The following is a 19,879-nucleotide window of genomic DNA, read 5'->3' as shown; positions in this document are numbered from 1 at the left end:
AATTTAGTCAGAGAATCTTGCAGACTTGCAGTGGATTTATTTAGAAGTATAATATCATCCGCATAAAGCAAAGAGCTGACATTAACATCTCCAATTTTGATATCATGTTTAATACCACTTTCCTTCATAATGCGATCCATATAGATAATGAATAACAGAGAGGATAATGTACATCCTTGTCTCATACCAGATTTAACATTAAACCATCTTCCTGTACTTCCTTCAATTCTAACTGCTGACTCACAACTAACATAAAGGCTAAGTATTGCTTGATATAATGCCCCATTGACACCATATAATTGTAGTGTATTGAATAGCTTCTCTCTTGGCACCTTGTCATATGCCTTTTCCAAATCGACAAAACTTAAATACAGATCTTTGTTATATTCCCATGCTTTCTCGACTATTTGTCGTAAAGTGAAGATCTGATCCTGACAGCCTCTATTTTGTCTGAATCCAGCTTGTTCTTCACCCAGTTTTCTTCCACAATTCTTCTCAATTGTTTCTCAAGTATACTTGCATAGATCTTGCCAGGAACACTCAATAGTGAAATACCTCTGTAATTCTCACATTCAGTTTTATTTCCCTTTTTATAATATGGGTACTATGAAAGCTCTACTCCAATCATCGGGAATTCGTCCCTCTGCCCAGGCTTTCTGAACTATGCAGTGCAGCCACTGTAAGACTTTTATACCACCATACTTCAGCATTTCTGGTTGAATATCATATACTCCTGCTGCCTTTCCACATTTCAAGCCTTTGATGGCTTTTTCTATTTGAAGTATGAATATGTATTCCTGACTGCATGCCTGGTCAGTGTTTTTAACCACGGTGCTGTCATTACTGCTTATTTCATTTAGCAGTTTTTCAATGTAATTACTCCATACTTCAAGGATATCTTTTTCACCAGTTTTAATGTCACCTTTATCATCTCTAATAGCACTCTTTCCTCCATTCTTAAGCTTCTTCAATAACCACCAGAGTATTTTGCCACCTTCATGAGATTTATTTTCCATGTTCTTGCCAAAGTCCTCCCATGACTTTTGTTTAGCTAGTTTTACACAGTGTTTAGCATTCTTGCATTTGTATCTATATTCTCTAAGAGCACAAGCTGACTTATTTGACAAGATCTTTTGGTATGCTTTCTTCTTTTCCTTCACTGCCTCTTTAACTTCCTGGGTCCACCATGGAGTTCTGATTTTTCTATCCTTGCAGACAACTTCACCACATCCCTCTCTAGCTGAATCAATCAATGTTTTTTTCAGAGTAGTTTGCCAGTGAATCTCCAAGGTTTGATTCCTGTTCTCAAACTCTTTCATTTTTTCTTCAATAATCTTTGTGTATTTTAGACTACAGTTCACATCTGAGAGCTGCTCAACTTTTATTCACTTTAAAACTTTCTTACATGTTATTCTTTTCAATATGAAATTCAATTTCATCCTGCTCAAGAGTAAATAGTGATCGCTTCCAATTTCAAATCCTCTGTACAGTCTGGTGTCCTGCACCAGGGAGAAAACATCACTATCAACAATAACAGTCAATGAGATTTTTCTTATTCCTTGCCTCTTCTCTCCATGTGAATTTGTGCACATTTTTATGTTGGAACATGGTGTTAGTAATAACCAGTCCATGTTCTGAGCAAAAATCCAACAGATATTTGCCATTATTATTAGCTTTGCTCTTTTCTCCAAATTTTCCCAAAATATTTTTGTATGGCTGACAATCATTTCCTACTCTGCTATTTAGATCCCAACAAGGACCAACTTTTCCTTTTTCATTGTGTCAGTTGCTTTTTCTAAAGCCTCAAAAAATTCCTCCACTTCTTCCTTAGTAGAACCTTCTTTGGGACCATAGGCACAAATAAGTCTCATTCTCCAGTTTCCCATTCTCATATTTGCCCACATTACTCTACTTGAGACTGACTGCCATTCAAGAAGATTAGCCTCGTATTTTGTGTTGAATACTATGGCTACTCCTTCTTTTCCTTGATTGTCATTTCCTGAATATAACATTTTGTATTTATTGCTCAGAAAGATCTCACCAGTTTTTGTCTTTTTTGTTTCAGTCACCCCTATTATGTTGATCTGGTACTTATCTAATTCCTCAGCTAGCTCCATTTCTTTGCCATTCAGGCTTCTTATGTTGAGAGTACCAATCTTTAACTCTGGTGATGTTGAGTTGGGGTTTGTTTTCAGATTTGTTCCAGTAGCTGACTTTTCGCTGTTCGCCCTGGTTCCCTGGCGAAAACAACGGGGGCCTTGTTTAACCGGGCGACGCCTCAGCCGGAATGAAATTTTGTCATGTCGTGCCATCGTTTTTTTATTTTGGTTTAATCAATAAGAATACAATTGTTCGGCTAAATCCCAAATTGCCAGCCCATCCTCGTTCATTCAGTATCCAGGTAGATACCCAACAGGGTGCACCACGAGAAGGTGAGGATTGGACATTAGGTCAGAAGCCCTGGTCGGTTCTCCGCATTCCTTTAAAGGCTATGTGGAGGTCTCCTCTTAGTTATACAGCTTTGACCCTTAAGCACTCCATTACAAATGTCTCTGTACCTTATTCAGTGATTCAGGCAACACACATCATATGGTTCTAGAGCCTAATTATCAGAACACTTCCCTGCAAGGCTTATTTCGAGGTTCACAGAATTCCTGCCTGTACCCTTCACATTCTCCTGATCTTGCATCACTTCATGTCTTTGTTTGGGGTATGCTGCAGGAATGAGTATTACACCATAATCTGCCTTCAAACCTTGATGAACTAAGGGATAAAATTACACACTATATGTTCAGCAAATGCTCCAACCCTTGTTTTCCAAGTTGACAGAGAACCTTTCCATGCGCCACAAAACCTATCTTGAAAGATAAGGTGCCCATTTCGAGCACGTAATCTACCATTATTAATTTGCTTCAATGAGATATGTACATCCACAGCTATCAGTTCCACTGATAGTTGTGGATGTACATATCATCAAGTATAAACATATTTCTTTGTTAATAAACCCATTTACTCCATAATATATATTGCTGTAGTTATTCAGTAGTTTTTATTTTTGCACCAAATACAAAAATTAAATGTGCATAATAAAGAATTTGTTACAACACATTCCAGGATAACTCCTTCAAAATGTGCTCTTCCCCACCTATGCATGCCATAATGTGTGCAGGATTCACATTTGTATATGATGATCATTTACACGTGTTCCACCCTATAGTAATTTACCATTCAGGGCTTTTAATTAAGAGGTATTTATTTTTTCTGCAGTAACTTGCTCTGTCTATAATTTTTATTTTACACTGTATGCATCTACAAGTGATATCTGTTGACCACAGGACTATATAATTTGATCAATCCTATGAAAATTTACAATGCCGTTCACCCCTCCCTCCCTCTCCTAACGATCCCAAACATGAAAGGTTAAAAACCTATGGCACAGGACTACTACCTAAAAATCCCAAGGATAGATTCATGCTGAAATGGTATTTGAAACAAAAGCGTACAGGTTGAAAAGCAAAGATGTTATCCACTATCACCATGTAGAAAGATCTTTAATTTTCCTTCGCCCAATGAATTCATTTCCTGTTAGTTTTGGTTTCAGTGGTAAACACATATGTCAGAAATCATGGCATGCCCATGCCATCTGCAATGTTGACAAAATAGAAAATATGACACGAACTGTCACACATCATTCCATTAACAAACAGAGTACAACATTTTGTCTCAGCAAAAACAAAAAAAAGAAATAAAGACTTCAATTAGATTAACATGTGTGGCCCCTGTCTATAGGAACTCGCTTTACCATATATATGTTGCTTCTGCATCAGGCAGCCACATTTTTCACAAAGATCATACAGCATGTTAGTTGCAATTTTTTTGGTAAGATTTTATTTGTAAAATTAGCAATTGTGAACTGTCTTAATGATATCAAAAATCTCAAATATAACTTGAACTGATTTCAAGTTTTATATCTAGCCTATATATATAAAATGATAAGCCTTTTTAAGTCACGTTTTTTGAAACGTTTTGAAACTCAGGGGCTAACCTGAGTGTGAGTCGAATAATCAGAATTCAAGGAGAACCGGCCTACTAGTCCGGAACTTGGGGGGCTGGGAGCCGTAGGGGACCTTTCGAGTCTTCAAAATTCAAGTAATCAGAATTCAAGGAGAACTGGCCTACCAGTCCAGAACTGGTGGGGGGGGGGCATAGGCACCCGGGACCCTTTCGAGTCTTCAAAATTCAAGCAATCAGAATTCAAGGAGAACAACCAGCCTACAAGTCCGGAGCTTGGGGGGGGGCATAGGCACGGGGAGGGGGGCTTTTGAGTCATCAGAATCAAGTAGAACCGGCCTTTTTTTTTTTTTTTTTTTTTAAATAACGAAACCTGTGGGGCGATCATCATTAAAAGAAACACAAGTATAAACCACAGTGAAAATTATTTAATTGTAAATATTTCATCCTAAGTATCTTAGGACATCATCAGTACAGTATTTAAACAAAAATTAGTAATAACATGCAGTTAGGACGCATGATTACAATAGAATCTCATGAAAACGTGCATAACATGCTTAAGTAGTACAAAAAAAAAAAAAAAAAAAAAAAAAACCGTTAACTATTTAATACAGTTTTGTATGATAATTTCCCATACTTTAGGAATAGTAAGAACGTCGTTGCGGTTTAGGTTCCGTGTTGAGAGAGGCCAGAAATCTGACCTCTCTCAACACGGAATTGAAAATCCAAACCATAGGATCCATCGGGAAAAGGCTAAACTTTTACATAGATCTTTATTTAAACATGAACGTTTATACAAAGAAAGTTCTGAAGCCCTACTACACAGACCAAACCTAAACCGCAACGACGTTCTTACTATTCCTAAAGTATGGGAAATTTCATACAAAACTGTGTTAAATAATTACGTTTTTTTTTTTTTTTTTTTGTACTACTTTAGCACGTTATGCACGTTTTCATGAGATTCTATTGTAATCATGTGCCCTTACTGTATGTTATTCCTAATTTTTGTTTAAATACTGTACTGATGATGTCCTAAGATACTTAGGATGAAATATTTACAATTAAATAATTTTCACTGTGGTTTATACGTGTGTTTCTTTCTTTTAATGAAGAACCGGCCTACCAGTCCAGAACTCGGGGGGGGGGGGGCACATAGCCCCCCCCCCCAGTGTGTGTGTGTGTGTGCGCGCGCACGCTCGTGCATATACATCTTTAACTGCGTTACCATTTTTTTTTACCACGTTAACAGAAAATTTGGAAGAGGATGTTAGAAGCGTATTTAGTAAGTTATTATGTTTTATGCTACAATAAAACTGTTTTGCTTGCATGCATGCAGCAAAGTGTCTGTTGGAAGGAATGTGTTTTTCATTATGAAGTCTCATTCCAGCTGTCTCTGATTACATTAACTGCTGCTAAATACATTGCATACTGTAAATGTCTTTGTACTGTATTTAGTGAGCTAAAACTCCCCCTCCTCCCTAAGTATAGTGTCTACCTGGGATGAAACATTTTTCACACTATAGTAATATTTTCATTCCAGTCTTTGGAAAGAACACACAGAGTGAGTCAAAATTTATCTATTCCTTAATAAAACTTAATCCTATATATTATTAAGAGTGAACTGTGTCCATACATCTCCAACAAAATACTAGCATATATGTGAGGTATCTATTATTGATAAGACAGATGAGCTGCTGAGAAAAAAAAAACTTATGAATGAATGCAAGATTGAGAAAGGGATGGATAATTCCAGTGAAAATTATGTATATATATATATATATTATGCAATATATGCAATGATCATCAGTGAAAACCAAGAAATATTATATTTCACTTAGAAAACCAAGTGAAATATAAATAACACACAGAATTAAATACACATAACAAGCACAAATTGTATAAGATGATTAGCTTCCCCATAAACTCACATGTATTTCTGCCACAACTAGATGAATCACCTGATCAGTATTAGTTCATTTGGTCCCTCCATATAGTTATTTACTGAGCTACCAAATGTATACAGCTGCTGCTGTTCATTATTGGTTAGTTATATTCACAAACAAATCTTTTACCTTCTCCTCATGAGTTTTTTTTTTTTTTTTTTTTTTTTTAAATCATGTCTATAATAAATGAAAATAAACTTGTCTATAGGGTAATATTTGGGATGCATACATAATATCACAAATGTAAAAAATTATTAATAATACATTTGCTAGTAATGAAAGTATTTCTATGCACACCTATTCTTTCCTTCCCTTATATTTGCCTTTCTCACATTGCTCATTAATGATGGTTCACATATTTAAACTTTTTAATAATTCAAATATACTAAGTGTCATGCAGGAGGCAGGATTTCTCTCTCTCTCTCTCAAAATATAGCATTCTCCTTAATTATTGTTTTCTAATATATCCTGTTGTTGTTGTCTTGTCCTTTGAAGAGGCTTAGATATGTCCTTGTGCTCCTTAAACTGCTTTGGCTATGTCGATGATTTCATTCATATAGAGCTGTTGATCAGGATTATGGTCTATTGCTTGCAAGGCTGCTATAATTGCTGGACAGGTAAAAATGTAAGTGGATGTCAGTTCAGTATTAGGGCAGTTATTGCAGTTTCTATATGTTCTTGTATCATCCATATTGATCTTCATTCCTCTAAAATGTCCTGTTTGGAACCTTGCTATCATGGTGGAGGTCTTTCTGTCAACATTAGTTTTGGGAATTTGGTGAAGTATCCCTGATTTTAGTGGAATTAGTTTAGATTTTGCTAGTGCATTAGCATCAGCAAGAATTATCATGTCAGTTTCTTGGGTGAGTTCTCTGGCCTCTTTTGCTAATTTATCAACTGCATCATTGTAATCAATGTCTACATCAGCAGGAATCCATTGTAATTATTGTTTTCTAATATATCCTAAAACAAACATTTGATTCTCCCCCTCTATGAAGATTTGGTTACCATTGAAGAACCCTGTTATGATGTGTGGCACATCCACTGAAATGCAAACACAAGGCAAGATGTGTTCTCTCCCACACCAGAAGGTCAAGCTAGCAGCAAGAGATTTTCGATCGCCACAACAAAATTCAAACATATATAAATACAGCAGCAAACATCACTATAACAAACTGACTTACTATAAACTACTGAAAAATCTCAACAAAAGCTCATGGGTGGCTTACTGTACTATACTAACTTATACCACTATAATTATTCTTGTGATCCATACAAGTTTGCAATTGTAACGGTCAACTGCAATGTTGAAAAATGGAATAATTTTTTATAAAAAAATATAAAAAATCATTCCAGTTTGGATAATTCTGAGACAAACTATAATACAAACCTGTGCGGTACCGTCTTTTAATTCTGCTTCCTCCATCTTTGCTATAGCTTCAAATTTAGCTATATTTGCTTCTTCTAATTCACTAATAAGGGCTTTCTGTTTATCTAAAAAGGAAAAAAAATACTCAAGTTAATCTGTCCACATTTCAGAGTAATCAGCATTTGTTTTCATAACTTTTAACAGATCACAACTTATGATATTCAAAATATACAAATTAAATTAAACCAGTTAATGAAGTATTAAAATGAAATTTTTTCTCTGCATTAAAAATTAATGCATTCAAAAAAACAATTAAATCAACAAGCAAAGGCTTTTCAATGTAAACTAAGACTTAACTCATCTTTCAAGATAAATTAAGTCTTATTCAGGTGGCAGGATTTCTGTCACCTGGAGCGTGGACTCCCAAGTTTCCTTCTGAGTTTATCCTTACCTCCATCCCCACTTGGATGAGAAATAAGCAAACTGGTTCAATATGAAAGTGACAATCTTAGCATGCTGTTTCTACATAGGAGACAATCCTAATCACTCGACTTTTTTTGTGATGGATTTAGGGGAAGCAGGCTGGATTCAGTCTCACACCATTACTTTCTTAGAGTTCTATCTTTATTTTTTCCATTTCTTTTATATGTACATGTTCACTTAGACTTATCTATTTATTTGTTCTATCTACCAATAGAATGGACTGTAGAATTTCTACAATATATTCTATCATATGTGATTTTCATATTTCATCTATCTTTTTGTAAGGTTTCACTTCTGTTTCACTTCCATATATTAAAGTTGCTTTGGACAGAACATTGCATAGCTGATCCTCATATGTATCTATGAGAATCAGCTTATTTAGTTTTCTCCTTTTAATGCCATTATTTGTTTTTCTTTGGATACTTTAATATTGTATTGTTCTGTAATTTCATATAATGGTTTTAATGATTCTGTAAATCACCTTCTGATGTAGCTAGGTGAAATTTGGTCATCTGCATATAAGAAATTTGCATGCACACAGATAAATAGATAAAGATATCTTTGTTTGGTGGTTTACTTGTATTCCAAATGGGTTTATTTCTTTCCATTTTGGCCTCTGTTCTACTTTAAGCTCTATTTTATTATCATTATTATTATTACGTGACACCTCCAGAGAGTCCAAAGACTCATCAAAGGGGGGCACCTACTCTACATCTCTCTGTCTCTGCCACTCAATCCATTAACTACAACAAACCGCAACCACCTTCATCATCTACACCAACGCCATCTGCCATCCACCACCACTACTTGTATATTCACAGACAATCACAAATATATATGCCCATGGCAGGATTCGAACCTGCACTGCAGCCTTTTAGCGGGAAAGTGGATACGCTAACTAACCACTTGGCCAACCAGGCGGGCATGGTGCACTGTCTTGCTGAAAGACACAATAATCAGTTCTGTTTTGTTTGGTTTATTTTTTGTTTTTTTCGTGAAAATTTTGGAAAACAGCTCCCCCCGCCCCCTTCCTTTCTCCAATACACAATAAGTATGTCGACTTATTTGCTAGTTCAGCTATATATAAAAATAACTAAACAAAAAAAGTCATGGGAAGACTGGTAAGAATATAGAAAATAAATATCAAGAAGGAGCAAAATATTCTGGAGTATATTGGAAAAGCTTAGAAATGAAGGAAAGAGTACTGTAAAAAAGAATCAATGATGACATAAAAATTGAAGATAAGGATATATTTAAGGTCTGGAATAATTACTTTGAAAGACTATTAAACAAACCTAGTGATGACAGAGCCATTGTAGAAAATTTTTAAGAGGAATGCAAAGAGGAGTACATATCAATACTTCAGGTAGAAAAAGCCATCAAAAACTTAAAATGTGAAAGGCAGCTGAAGTAGATGAAATTCAACCAGAAATGCTCACATATGGAGATATAAAAGTTTTGCAGTGACTACACTGCATAATTCAGAAAGGTGAATTCCACATGATCGGAGTAGAGCTCTCAAAGTTCCCATCTATAAAAAAGGGAATAAAGTGGAACATGAGAATTACAGAGAAATTTCTCTACTAAGTATTCCAGGTAGGATTTATGCTACCATACTTGAAAAGAGGTTGTGAAAAACTGTAAAAGAAACCTGGAGAAGCACAAGTTGAGTTCAGGCCAAATAGAAGGTTATCAAGATCAGATATTCACAACAAACAGTAGAGAAATCATGAGAATATGACAAGGATCTGTACTTCAGTTTTCTAAATCTGGAAAAGGCATATGGCAAGTTGCCCAGGAGAAAAGCTCTTCAAAATACTACTACTGTATGGGGTAAACTGAATTCAATACCGAGCAATAAATAATGTATATTTCAGTTGTAAGTCAGCAGTTAGAATTGAAGGAAATACAAGATGGTTTGATGTAAAATCAAAAGTAAGACAAGGATACACATTATCTCCACTCTTATTCATCATCTATATGGGTCGCATTATGAAGAAAAGTGACATTAAACCTGATATTAGAATTGGAGATATCAAACTTAGCTCTTTGCTTTATGCAGATGATGGTGTACTCCTAAACACATCCAGTGCAAGTCTTCAGGGTTCTCTAACTACATTGTATAACAGCTATAACAAAGTTGGTATGAAAGCCACCAACTGCAGGTGCATTCTCACTAGAGAACCTATAGAACAGGCAAAATATTTCACCTTTTTAGGCACAGTTTTTAGTGAAGATGTCAAATGAAATCTTGAAATAGACAACAGTATAAGCAAAGCTGGTATAGTGGAGCCAGCTGAATAAATGTTTAGAGAATAAGAGAGAAATTAGCCAAAACATTAAACTAGCTGCATATAAGATAGTGCTCAAACCAATTTTAACTTAAGGATGTGATGTGTTTATACTAAAAGAGGGATCTGAGAGTTAGGTTAGAATAAAGCACTAGATCTAAGAATACAGATATGTTCACCCCCCTAATTTTTCTCCGAGTTCTGAGAAAAATTAGGGGAGTGAACAAAATGACATTAATGTGGAATCAAGCTAAAAATGAAGACATTAGAAAAGAATTTGATAGTGTTAGCATTCAAGAAAGTGTGAGCAGAGCTACTCTAAAGTGGTATGGCCACATAAATAGAATAGGTGAGGAAAGGTTAACAAAGCAAGTGTCTGATGCCAAGATGGCAGGAAAAAGATCCAGAGGAAGACTACGGTCTAGGTGAATTGATTCAGTCAGAAAGCACAAAATGTTAGATATCACAATATTGGAGTGCTAACAAATAATTGACTAATTTGGAAGTAAACTGCTGACAGGAGATAAATAATAATGTAAACTTAATCGTGTAGTGCTGTCATGGTGGGCTGAACTTAATCGTGTAATGCTGTCATGGTGGGCTTAATCGTGTAAACTTGATCGTGTAGTGCTGTCATGGTGGGCTTAATTTCCTGATTTGTATCCCTTGAGGATACAAATCAGGAAATTAATGATGTATTACAATGAATAAAATGATAAACAGAAAAACTCAAGGAAGATATAAGCAAAAGTCATATTAGTAATACAGTATGGCCCTGCTTACAACAGAGTTTGCTTTATGCAGTTTTTTTAATTATGACCTATGATTATTTATGATACCACATTTACTCATAAAATGGTTTTAGGCAACTTGGTGCTACTGGTGTGAATCAACCAATGCACAGGATTCATGGACTCAGACTATTTATGACATCATTGCTCACTACTTCTCTCTCTCTCTCTCTGTTTCAGAGTTTCACTGCGAATTATAAACTGTTCATAACTATTATTTTATTTTATTGTTGTTAATAATGGCAGAAAAATCAAAGTAAAGGCACTGTTACTTCCAATAAAAAGAAGAAAGACTCAAACTTATTACATTAGATATTAAGATTAAAATTATTAAATATAATGATGAGGCATATTTTAGACCAATATATCTGTTATAGATAAAAGAAAGGATAATCTACCATTCAATGTTTCCAACTTTTTTTGTTCGTGAAATTATAAATTTTTCATCTACACAACTGATGTAACTAAATGCTTTATTTATGTTTGCTATGTACATATATGACCACTTAAAAATGTTATTAAACCATTACACGCATCCACAAATTGAAAAAAAAAAAAAAAAAAAAAAAAAAGGAAATAATCTACTTTATAAAAATATGACGGTGGTCTGGAACCTAATGCATCATATGACCATGATACACTGTACTTATTTATTTTTAAAAAAAAAGGAAAGAGAGCTGATTCCAAAATTTTTTTTTTAATTTTTAATTTTTAATTTTTTTTTATCAAACCTATATACATGGAAATAGAACCAATAGCACATCAGTGCTGTGTGTGGGATACAGATGACAGTTGGGAAAGAAGTTCACTAACATTTTACTTGCAGAGTCAGATGTTATTGTTTAGGAACACTTTGTGAAGAAGGCTGTTCCAGAGGAAAGAGGTAGATGGAATAAAAGAGGAAGAGAAGATTCAGGTATATGAAGTTTCACTGTTAATATCTGCAGATTATTAACAAGCACAACAGAAAGTAAGGAAATGACTGCCAGTTCAACTGAGCAGCATCTATGGAAGTATGCAGAAAATACAATACTGAAATAGTGATTCTGTGAGACAGAAACTGAAGTGAATCAGTGAGGGAGGAATTATTTATGAGCCAAAGTGTTATGCTTTAAACCAGGGGTTCTCAAACTTTTTAAATTTTGTACCACATAAATAAGAATCAAAAAATATATGTACCATCATAAAAGCATTTCCCGATTAAAAATCAATACATCCCAAATGGAGTGTTTATAATCAAAGAATAAAACATTTTAAATTTATATTATTTATATTCCTAAATGAAACTTTTACATTATAATGAAATTACAATGGTGGGTAATAATACATGAGCAAATATTAAGGAGATTTATTACTGGTGAGGATTAATGCGACGGATGAGCCTGTTACATTGTAACCAATTTCAATATGTAGGGCTTTATCTTCATTAATTTCAAACGTAAGTCAGGTTCAAGCTGCAACCATGTCTTATATTTATTTTTAATCAATAGCATGGCAGAAAATCCAGTTTTACAAAGATATAATGTGTTGAAAGGCATTAAAAATTTTATCGCTTTGTCGGAAATATACTTATATTCATCTCTTCTTTTTAACCAAAAATTGCATCTTTTTTGAACTCATTCATGAGATTTCTGTCACATGAAATATCTATGAGCTGATCTCTTTCTTGAATTGAAAAATTATCTAGCATCAGTATCCGAAAAAGAAAACGGATCTGTTATTCAACTTCCATTTTCTAAATTTTCAGGAAAGTAGGAATGAAAATTATTAACAAGTCCTATGCAATGTTTTTCTATATCTTCAATTAGTTGTTCATTCAGCGACAGATCATTTTCCTGGAGAATACTCTTCTAATGTTGGTAATGCAGCAATGGTCTTCCTTTTCACGTTCCTTAATTATGTATTCTAGTTTTTTCACAGCTGCATTTATTTTGTCATGTACAGTAAAGACAGTTATATCGGAACCTTGTAAACTAGAATTCAGTTTGTTCAGTTTTCCAAAAATATCGGCCAAATACGCTAAACGTGATAGCCAGAGTTTGTCAGTAAAACAATGGCAGAGTTCAACTTTGAATTCTGACAGGAATATTTGGACCTCTGAATGTAATTCGAAGAGTCGAGCTAAAACTTTTCCCCTTGACAACCACTGCCCTTCTGTGTGTAAAAAGAGCTTATTGTGGTTACTGCCTACTTCATTGCACAAAATTGTAAACAGTCGTGAATTTAGGGCCCGATATTTAATAAAATTCACTACCTTCACAGATTGATCAAAAACAATCTTTAGTTTTGTGGGCATTGCTTTGGTAGCTAGTGCTTCACGATGTATGCTGCAATGTGTAAACTTGGCATCTGGTGCAACTTCTTTAATTTTGGCGAAAACACCACCACGACAACCTGTTATTGAACATGCACCATCAGCACACACTCCTACACAATTTTTCCAATTTATTCATGGCCAGTGATAAACTCATTAATTTTCTTAAAAATCTCATCTGCTGTGGTATGATTTGGAAGAGGCTCGCAAAATAAGAATTCTTCATCTATGACTTGTTCTCTTTCATATTGAATATAAGCCATCAACTGTGCAAAGTTGTTTACGTCTGTACTTTCATTGAACTGAATTGCAAAATATTTGCTTTGCTTTATATTTTCAATTAGTGTTTGTTTTACTTGAGTTGCCATTTCGTTAATTTGTCACGAAACAGTGTCATCTGACAAAGAAACAACATTCAACTTGGCTGCTGCTGTAGGGCCAAGAATAGACATCACAATGTCTTTGGCTGCAGGCAATATTAAATAATAAATTTAGTTTAATCCTTTATCCAAGTGTGAGCAAACAAAGTTTGCGCCTGAAAGTATCTTCAGGACTGGGGGTAAGGTGATACAACACCAGGGCAACTCGTTGCAAAGGTGTAGTAAGCTACCAACACTCCTGTCTCAGTAACTCCTTTAATGCAAAACACATCTCCTTGCGGATATGTCTAATGTTATGCATTAAGGGAAGGGCCACTACCCAGACTAGTTTCGACCTTTATTGAGGTCTCTTCAGTGGGAGCCAAGGCCAAGCTGAGATACCAGGCAGAAGCATTCGCAGGTCATCACTACCTATAGGAGTTGCCACATGGTGTGCCACCCTTTTTTAATAAATTACTCTGGATTTAGAGAAAGATGTTGAAAGTTTATTTTTCACTTGGTTAGAGTATAATAAATTTAGTTTAATCCTAATTTAAATTAATTTAAACCAAGTGAAAAATAAACTTTCAACATCTTTCTCTAAATCCAGAGTAATTTATTAAAAAAGGGTGGCACACCATTTGGCAACTCCTATAGGTAGAGATGACCTGCGAATGCTTCTGCCTGGTATCTCAGCTTGGGCCTGGCTCCCACTGAAGAGACCTCAATAAAGGTCGAAACTAGTCTGGGTAGTGGCCCTTCCCTTAATGCATAACATTAGACATATCCGCAAGGAGATGTGTTTTGCATTAAAGGAGTTACTGAGACAGGAGTGTTGGTAGCTTGCTACACCTTTGCAACGAGTTGCCCTGGTGTTGTATCACCTTACCCCCAGTCCTAAAGATACTTTCAGGCGCAAACTTTGTTTGCTCACACTTGGATAAAGGATTAAACTAAATTTATTATACTCTAACCAAATGAAAAATAAACTTTCAACAGGCAATATTAAAGTTTCTCCAATAGTATGTGGTTTTGCAGTTTGAGCAATTCTCAAACTAACCAAATATGATGCTTCCTCTGCTCGTTCGTTAATTGTAGTAAAAGAAGCGTTTGTTAGTTTTCATTTCAGTTCGTTTTCTTTTAAAAAAGTCGAGAGGGTTACCTTTTAAACAGGTATGTTTGTTTTGAAAATGCCGTAGCAGAAGTGATGGTTTCATCGAGTGATTCGAAAATTATTCATAACAAATAACGCACTGGGGCCTGGGGTTGTTTTCATCCTCGTTCCAAAAAAATCCATATTCCAAATAATTTTCATTATACTTTCTTGTAGCAGTGGCATTTCGTTTTCTAAATGCTTCGTGAGATTCAGGATTAAAACTAGAAGTGCTAGCTGTGTCAGTGTCGTCTGCCAGCCGTTTCCTCTTCGATTTTTCAATTCCTAACCATTTGTCCATTATAACGAGGATATTGTCATTATAATGACATTACATTATATTTTATTTGACATTATAATGTCAAATAGAGTGACGCTACTGTTATTATATTCTGTATACTTTGCTAGTGATCTCATTCATAAACAAAATTCAGCACATTCCCGGGCGTTCGCAAGAACATCACATATCAGTAAGTGGTAATGTCTTAACAGCGGTGTCAGCATAAATCAAAAACGCCACTCCACATTCACACAAATATAAACATAATATTTATTTTTAATATCATTTATGTTAAATAATAACTTTCCTTTATTTTTTTTAACGGAATATCACATAATTATCTTAAAATACATTTTCACGTAAAATAATATATTACTCTTAAACTTGCAATAATCTATTGCTTTTGTTTTTCATTATGTCATATGTACTTTGTTTATTATAATTTTTTTACATACAAAAATACTGTTTCAAAATAAATATTAAATATGAAAACCCTTATGACACGCTAATTAGACTTCGCATCCGAAAATTCACATAAAACTGCAATAAAATTTATTTGTTCGTTTTATTCGATTCGCCAAGTTAAATTCTTGGAAGTCTACTCGTTACAATATTAAAATACATTTTTCTGAATATTTATTTAAATATTTTGTGTAAATTATCTATTAATTGTACCACCGAAAATAACGTAATGTACCATTAGTGGTACATGTACCACAGTTTGAGAAATGATGCTCTAAACAGTATCAAGAATCTTTAAGGAAATTTGAGAGCACCACCCAAACTTGAGTATTCTAAGGATGAGCAGATTTGGGTTTGTGTAGTTAACCATGCCACTGACCAAGATGTCTATAGATGTCATGGTTATCATGGATGCGAAGTGCATATTAAAATTTTAATACCACTGATATTACATTGAAATATATGATGGATAGGAAGCGTATGAGGATGCGTATTTGATCCATAATGGTCAATAAGGTGATTAAATAGTTGGATAGGTGAAAAGTAGTATCTTAAGTGATTTGATGTGTTTATGCTAGGAGAAACTAGAGGTAAATGTCAGTCCAATCTTGATTTATGTACTACTGAGGTAAAGGTTGATAAGCTGAGAACCCTTTCATGGGAGAAAAGGCACAACTGCATTTGTGTAACAATGAAGGTGACCAGGTCATTCTTGCCCCCACTGAAGGATGATATGAAGATCAGTGTTTAAGGCAGTGGTTCCAGATGATCACAAAACTTGGTATGACAGAGCAATGCATAATTTGTTGAGGGCATAGGATAGAGTGTACTATCGATCATCAGCATATCCGCAGATAGTAGGTGACAGAACATCGCCCAAGACACCCACATTAGTGGCAAAGCTTGAAGAGAGGAATCCATTCACCATGACAAACAATGAATGACCATAGACTAACATTGGCTATCCAATTACAGAGGGTCACAGACTAGACCGGGGTGGGCAAGTTCTTCGGTAATAAGAGCCACATATAATACTTGTGATACATTTCTGAATGTTCAAGAGCCGCAGAAAATATTTTAAAATTGTATTTATAAATAAGAAATAAGAATATGTTTAATCTCTACTCGTTGAAGGCTTTGAATGAGTCTTCATTTGTGCAATTAATAGTTTAAAATCTGGCTGGTAGGATGCCAAAAGCTGTTCTAAGAAGCTCAGTGAGATGGCTGTTAGTGAGGATAGCAAGATGATTTGACTTGACAAATTTCATTGTTCTCTTTTCTTGTTTGTATTTCTGTTTTATACTCTTCTGTTGCTCAGTCATTTTAAACAAGAATTTTAGAATTTCACTAAAATCAATCTTAAGTATTTATTAATCAGAAAAGTACTTATCTACACTACACTAGTTATGTTTTCCTACCACCACAAGCACGTAATATGTGTAATTCCATGAACATTGATGATACAGAGTCCAGGCAACGGAGGTGGTAGGTAATGCAGCGATCATAGTAGTCACTTTTGGAACTAATTTTGGTGGGAGTGACACAAGCCATCAAATGTCAAAACACTTTTTACCAACCAAATATGATAAAATCCATGTTAACAACCCTGTGTAGCTCAGTAGAAGTGGCGTTTGCACTCTACGGCACTTGACTGCACGAAGAAAGGATTTGGTGGTTCAAATCTAGTCGCCGACTAGAGGAAATTTTTCTAAGCCTTTTTTCGACCAGTTCCCGAGTTAGTCGATCTCTGGCACGGGCTAGCAAGTTTTTCTCCCGGAAACTCAGGTTTTTCGTCCCTTAAACTCAAGAAAATCGACCGTCAAACCCACACTATTTTCAGACATTAAAAATATTGAGTTAGGGTTAGGGACCACGAGATGGTGGCACTAGCTTGCCGCCTTCTTCACTGCGTACCGATGAATCAGTGATAGCCTTGGGCAAGCTATCTCTCTGATTGGCTACCAGTGGAGATTGAACTGTCCACTCAGTCTCCAAAAGTTAGATAGGGTAAACAGCCCCGCCTACTCCCTATACGGGAACAAATAGGCATTAGCTGATTTTTTTTTTTTTTTTGTTAACAACCCTTTTGACCTGTACCGTTTAAAAGCTAAAAATTTAAAGTTTCAAAATATTATTTTGAAACTTTAATGTTTTTTACTTATCTTTAAAGCAATTATGAAATAAAATATTCTAATATTGGTACATACTATACTACTATAGATTATTAATATAAAAGTTTAGGAAAAATGGCAATGAAAACCAATATTGTCTCTGGAGCTGCACACAGTAGCTTTGGGAGCCGCATGCAGCTTGCAAGCTGCAGTTTGCCTACCGCTGGACTAGACCAAAGAATGGCAATTTACAGACATCTTGGTGCCAGATATGATAAAAAGTTCTGGAAATTTCAACAGTACAGTAAAAGTGTATCTAAAAAAAAATTTTTTTTTAAATCAACTAACGCCTATTTGTTCCCATATAGGGAGTAGGCGGAGCTGTTTACCCTATCTAATGTAGGTATAAGATCACTTTTCTGACGATCGGCTTTCACTAAACTAACCCGCTGTAACAAACCATTGAAAAGTCCTTACCAAAGTCCCATAAGTACAACGCTATGCTAAAAGAAATATGGGGTTTGCTGCTATCCATGGGGTGTCTTGGAACCTATCCCCTGCAGATAAGGGAGGACCTACTGTAATTCAGCTATTCATTATTTGAAATTTTGTGTAATTAAACATTTACCATGATTTCAATATCTCCATACCTGAGTACAAAGAAAAGAATACTAACAATATCACCAGAAATTCCCACGTTAAAATATTACATGCTATACAACACAACCCTGAAATTGAGATCATGGTTGATTTTCAAATAATAAAAGCAAATTATATTGCTCAGAATTACTAGCCATAAGAACTGGCCAGTATGCCATAAACACATAGACCTTATATAATCTCATCCACAGAATTTCTTCCTTATTCTCAAAATTCGTTTTTATTTTATTTGGCTAGCCAAAATTCATACTTCACAAGAAGCTGGAGGAACCAGAAGAAAGCTTCTTCGAGCAATGCTGTCATGAACTGAAATTAAGCATACCAAACAATAGAATGAAATACAACAAAGGCGAGTTGAAGTGTTTAAAAAGGTTTCCCTTTTGGGAAAGAAACCTTAAGTTGCATGCAAAATAAGAGATTTTTGAACAAAAACAGAAATAGCAAACTACCCACTATGACAAATTATTCGTGCATTCTCTAAAGGTTTGGTACAATGTGAATCAATTGTATGTAATACTTGGAGAGTTATAAGATACTATGACAGCACTACCCCGTGTGGGGACACCTGTAACTCCCATCAGCTGCATCCCCTGGTGGCGGATCGGGGAATGCTCGCCATAGTTTACTATGAAGGGTAGGAGGGAAATAAAATACCTCCCGCAGACCAACAGGATAGCACTTCCCTCATAGGTTGATCTGGGGGCCTTGAGGGTGGCAGCTCCACCATCAGACTCGGGTGCTGAAGGCTAATCCCCTGCACACCTTAAAATTTCACCCATTAAAAGAAATAACAAAGAGATAGCCAAACTGCCTAAATGGTTAACGACAAAGCGAGGAAAAAGGTACATAAGATAAGGAACATGGAATGTTATAAGTCTACATGGAAAAGAAAACGAATTAATAGATGAATTTAAAAAATCAAGATTGGATCTGCTAGCAGTCACAGAAACAAAAAAGAAAGATCAAGGTTGTCAGAAAATGAAAGATGGGTATATACTTTTCTATTCAGGGGTAAACCCAAGAGAATGGGGAAAACAAGGGGTAGCTTGCATAATTAGACCAGATCTCAAAGAATATATTACTAAATGGCAACTAATAAACGAAAGGTTGTTGACAATCACTATAGATTTTAAATCAGACAACCAAGTATTCACTGTAATTGTTGCATATGGCCCAAATGACAATGCTAATAAAGAAATTAAAGATGAATTCTTCAAACTCTTACAAAAAACAATTGAAGAAGTTCAAGGGCATATCATACTACTAGGAGACCTTAATGGCCAGGTAGGGAATCAAGTAGATGAGGAAACAAAACAAGTGTTGGGATCACAAGAAGAAATAAACAGGAATAATAATGGAGAAAGAATAATAAATCTTTGGCTTACAAATAATTTAGTAATAGCGAATACTATGTTCAAGCATAAAGAAATTTACCATAAGTTTACCAGGGAAGAGACAGTAGAAACGAAAAATCTATAATCGACTACGCCATCATAAGCAGATCATACTGGAAGTATACAAAAAATGCAAGAGTCTATAGAGGTCCTGAAATAGGCAGTGACCACTACTTATTAGTATTGGAAACAACCCATAAAATAAAAGTTGAAAAATGTAGAAAAAGTTGCAAGGAAATAAATGTTAAGATAAAGAAC

The 19,879-nt window shown here is 35.1% G+C and overlaps 1 protein-coding gene across 3 annotated transcripts in view; it reads right to left on the bottom strand.

The window, feature by feature from the left end:
* The window catches only part of LOC150106811 (nucleoprotein TPR-like), an 826,699-nt gene that overhangs the window by 706,069 nt on the left and 100,751 nt on the right, over positions 1-19,879 (bottom strand). For all 3 annotated transcript variants that reach the window (XM_090393327.1, XM_090393328.1, XM_090393329.1), the window contains exon 5: positions 7,345-7,448. In XM_090393327.1, coding sequence (XP_090249453.1) covers positions 7,345-7,448 — 104 coding nt within the window. The remainder of the gene's footprint in view (positions 1-7,344; positions 7,449-19,879) is intronic.

This window comes from Typopeltis vanoorti, chromosome 5 (assembly GCF_054136105.1).
Source record: "Typopeltis vanoorti isolate ZY-2024b chromosome 5, IOZ_Tvanoo_1.0, whole genome shotgun sequence".
NCBI classification, from domain to species: Eukaryota; Metazoa; Arthropoda; class Arachnida; order Uropygi; family Thelyphonidae; genus Typopeltis; species Typopeltis vanoorti.
The sequence above is the reverse complement of the archived record's forward strand: the minus strand, read 5'-3'. Positions and strand labels throughout refer to the sequence as shown.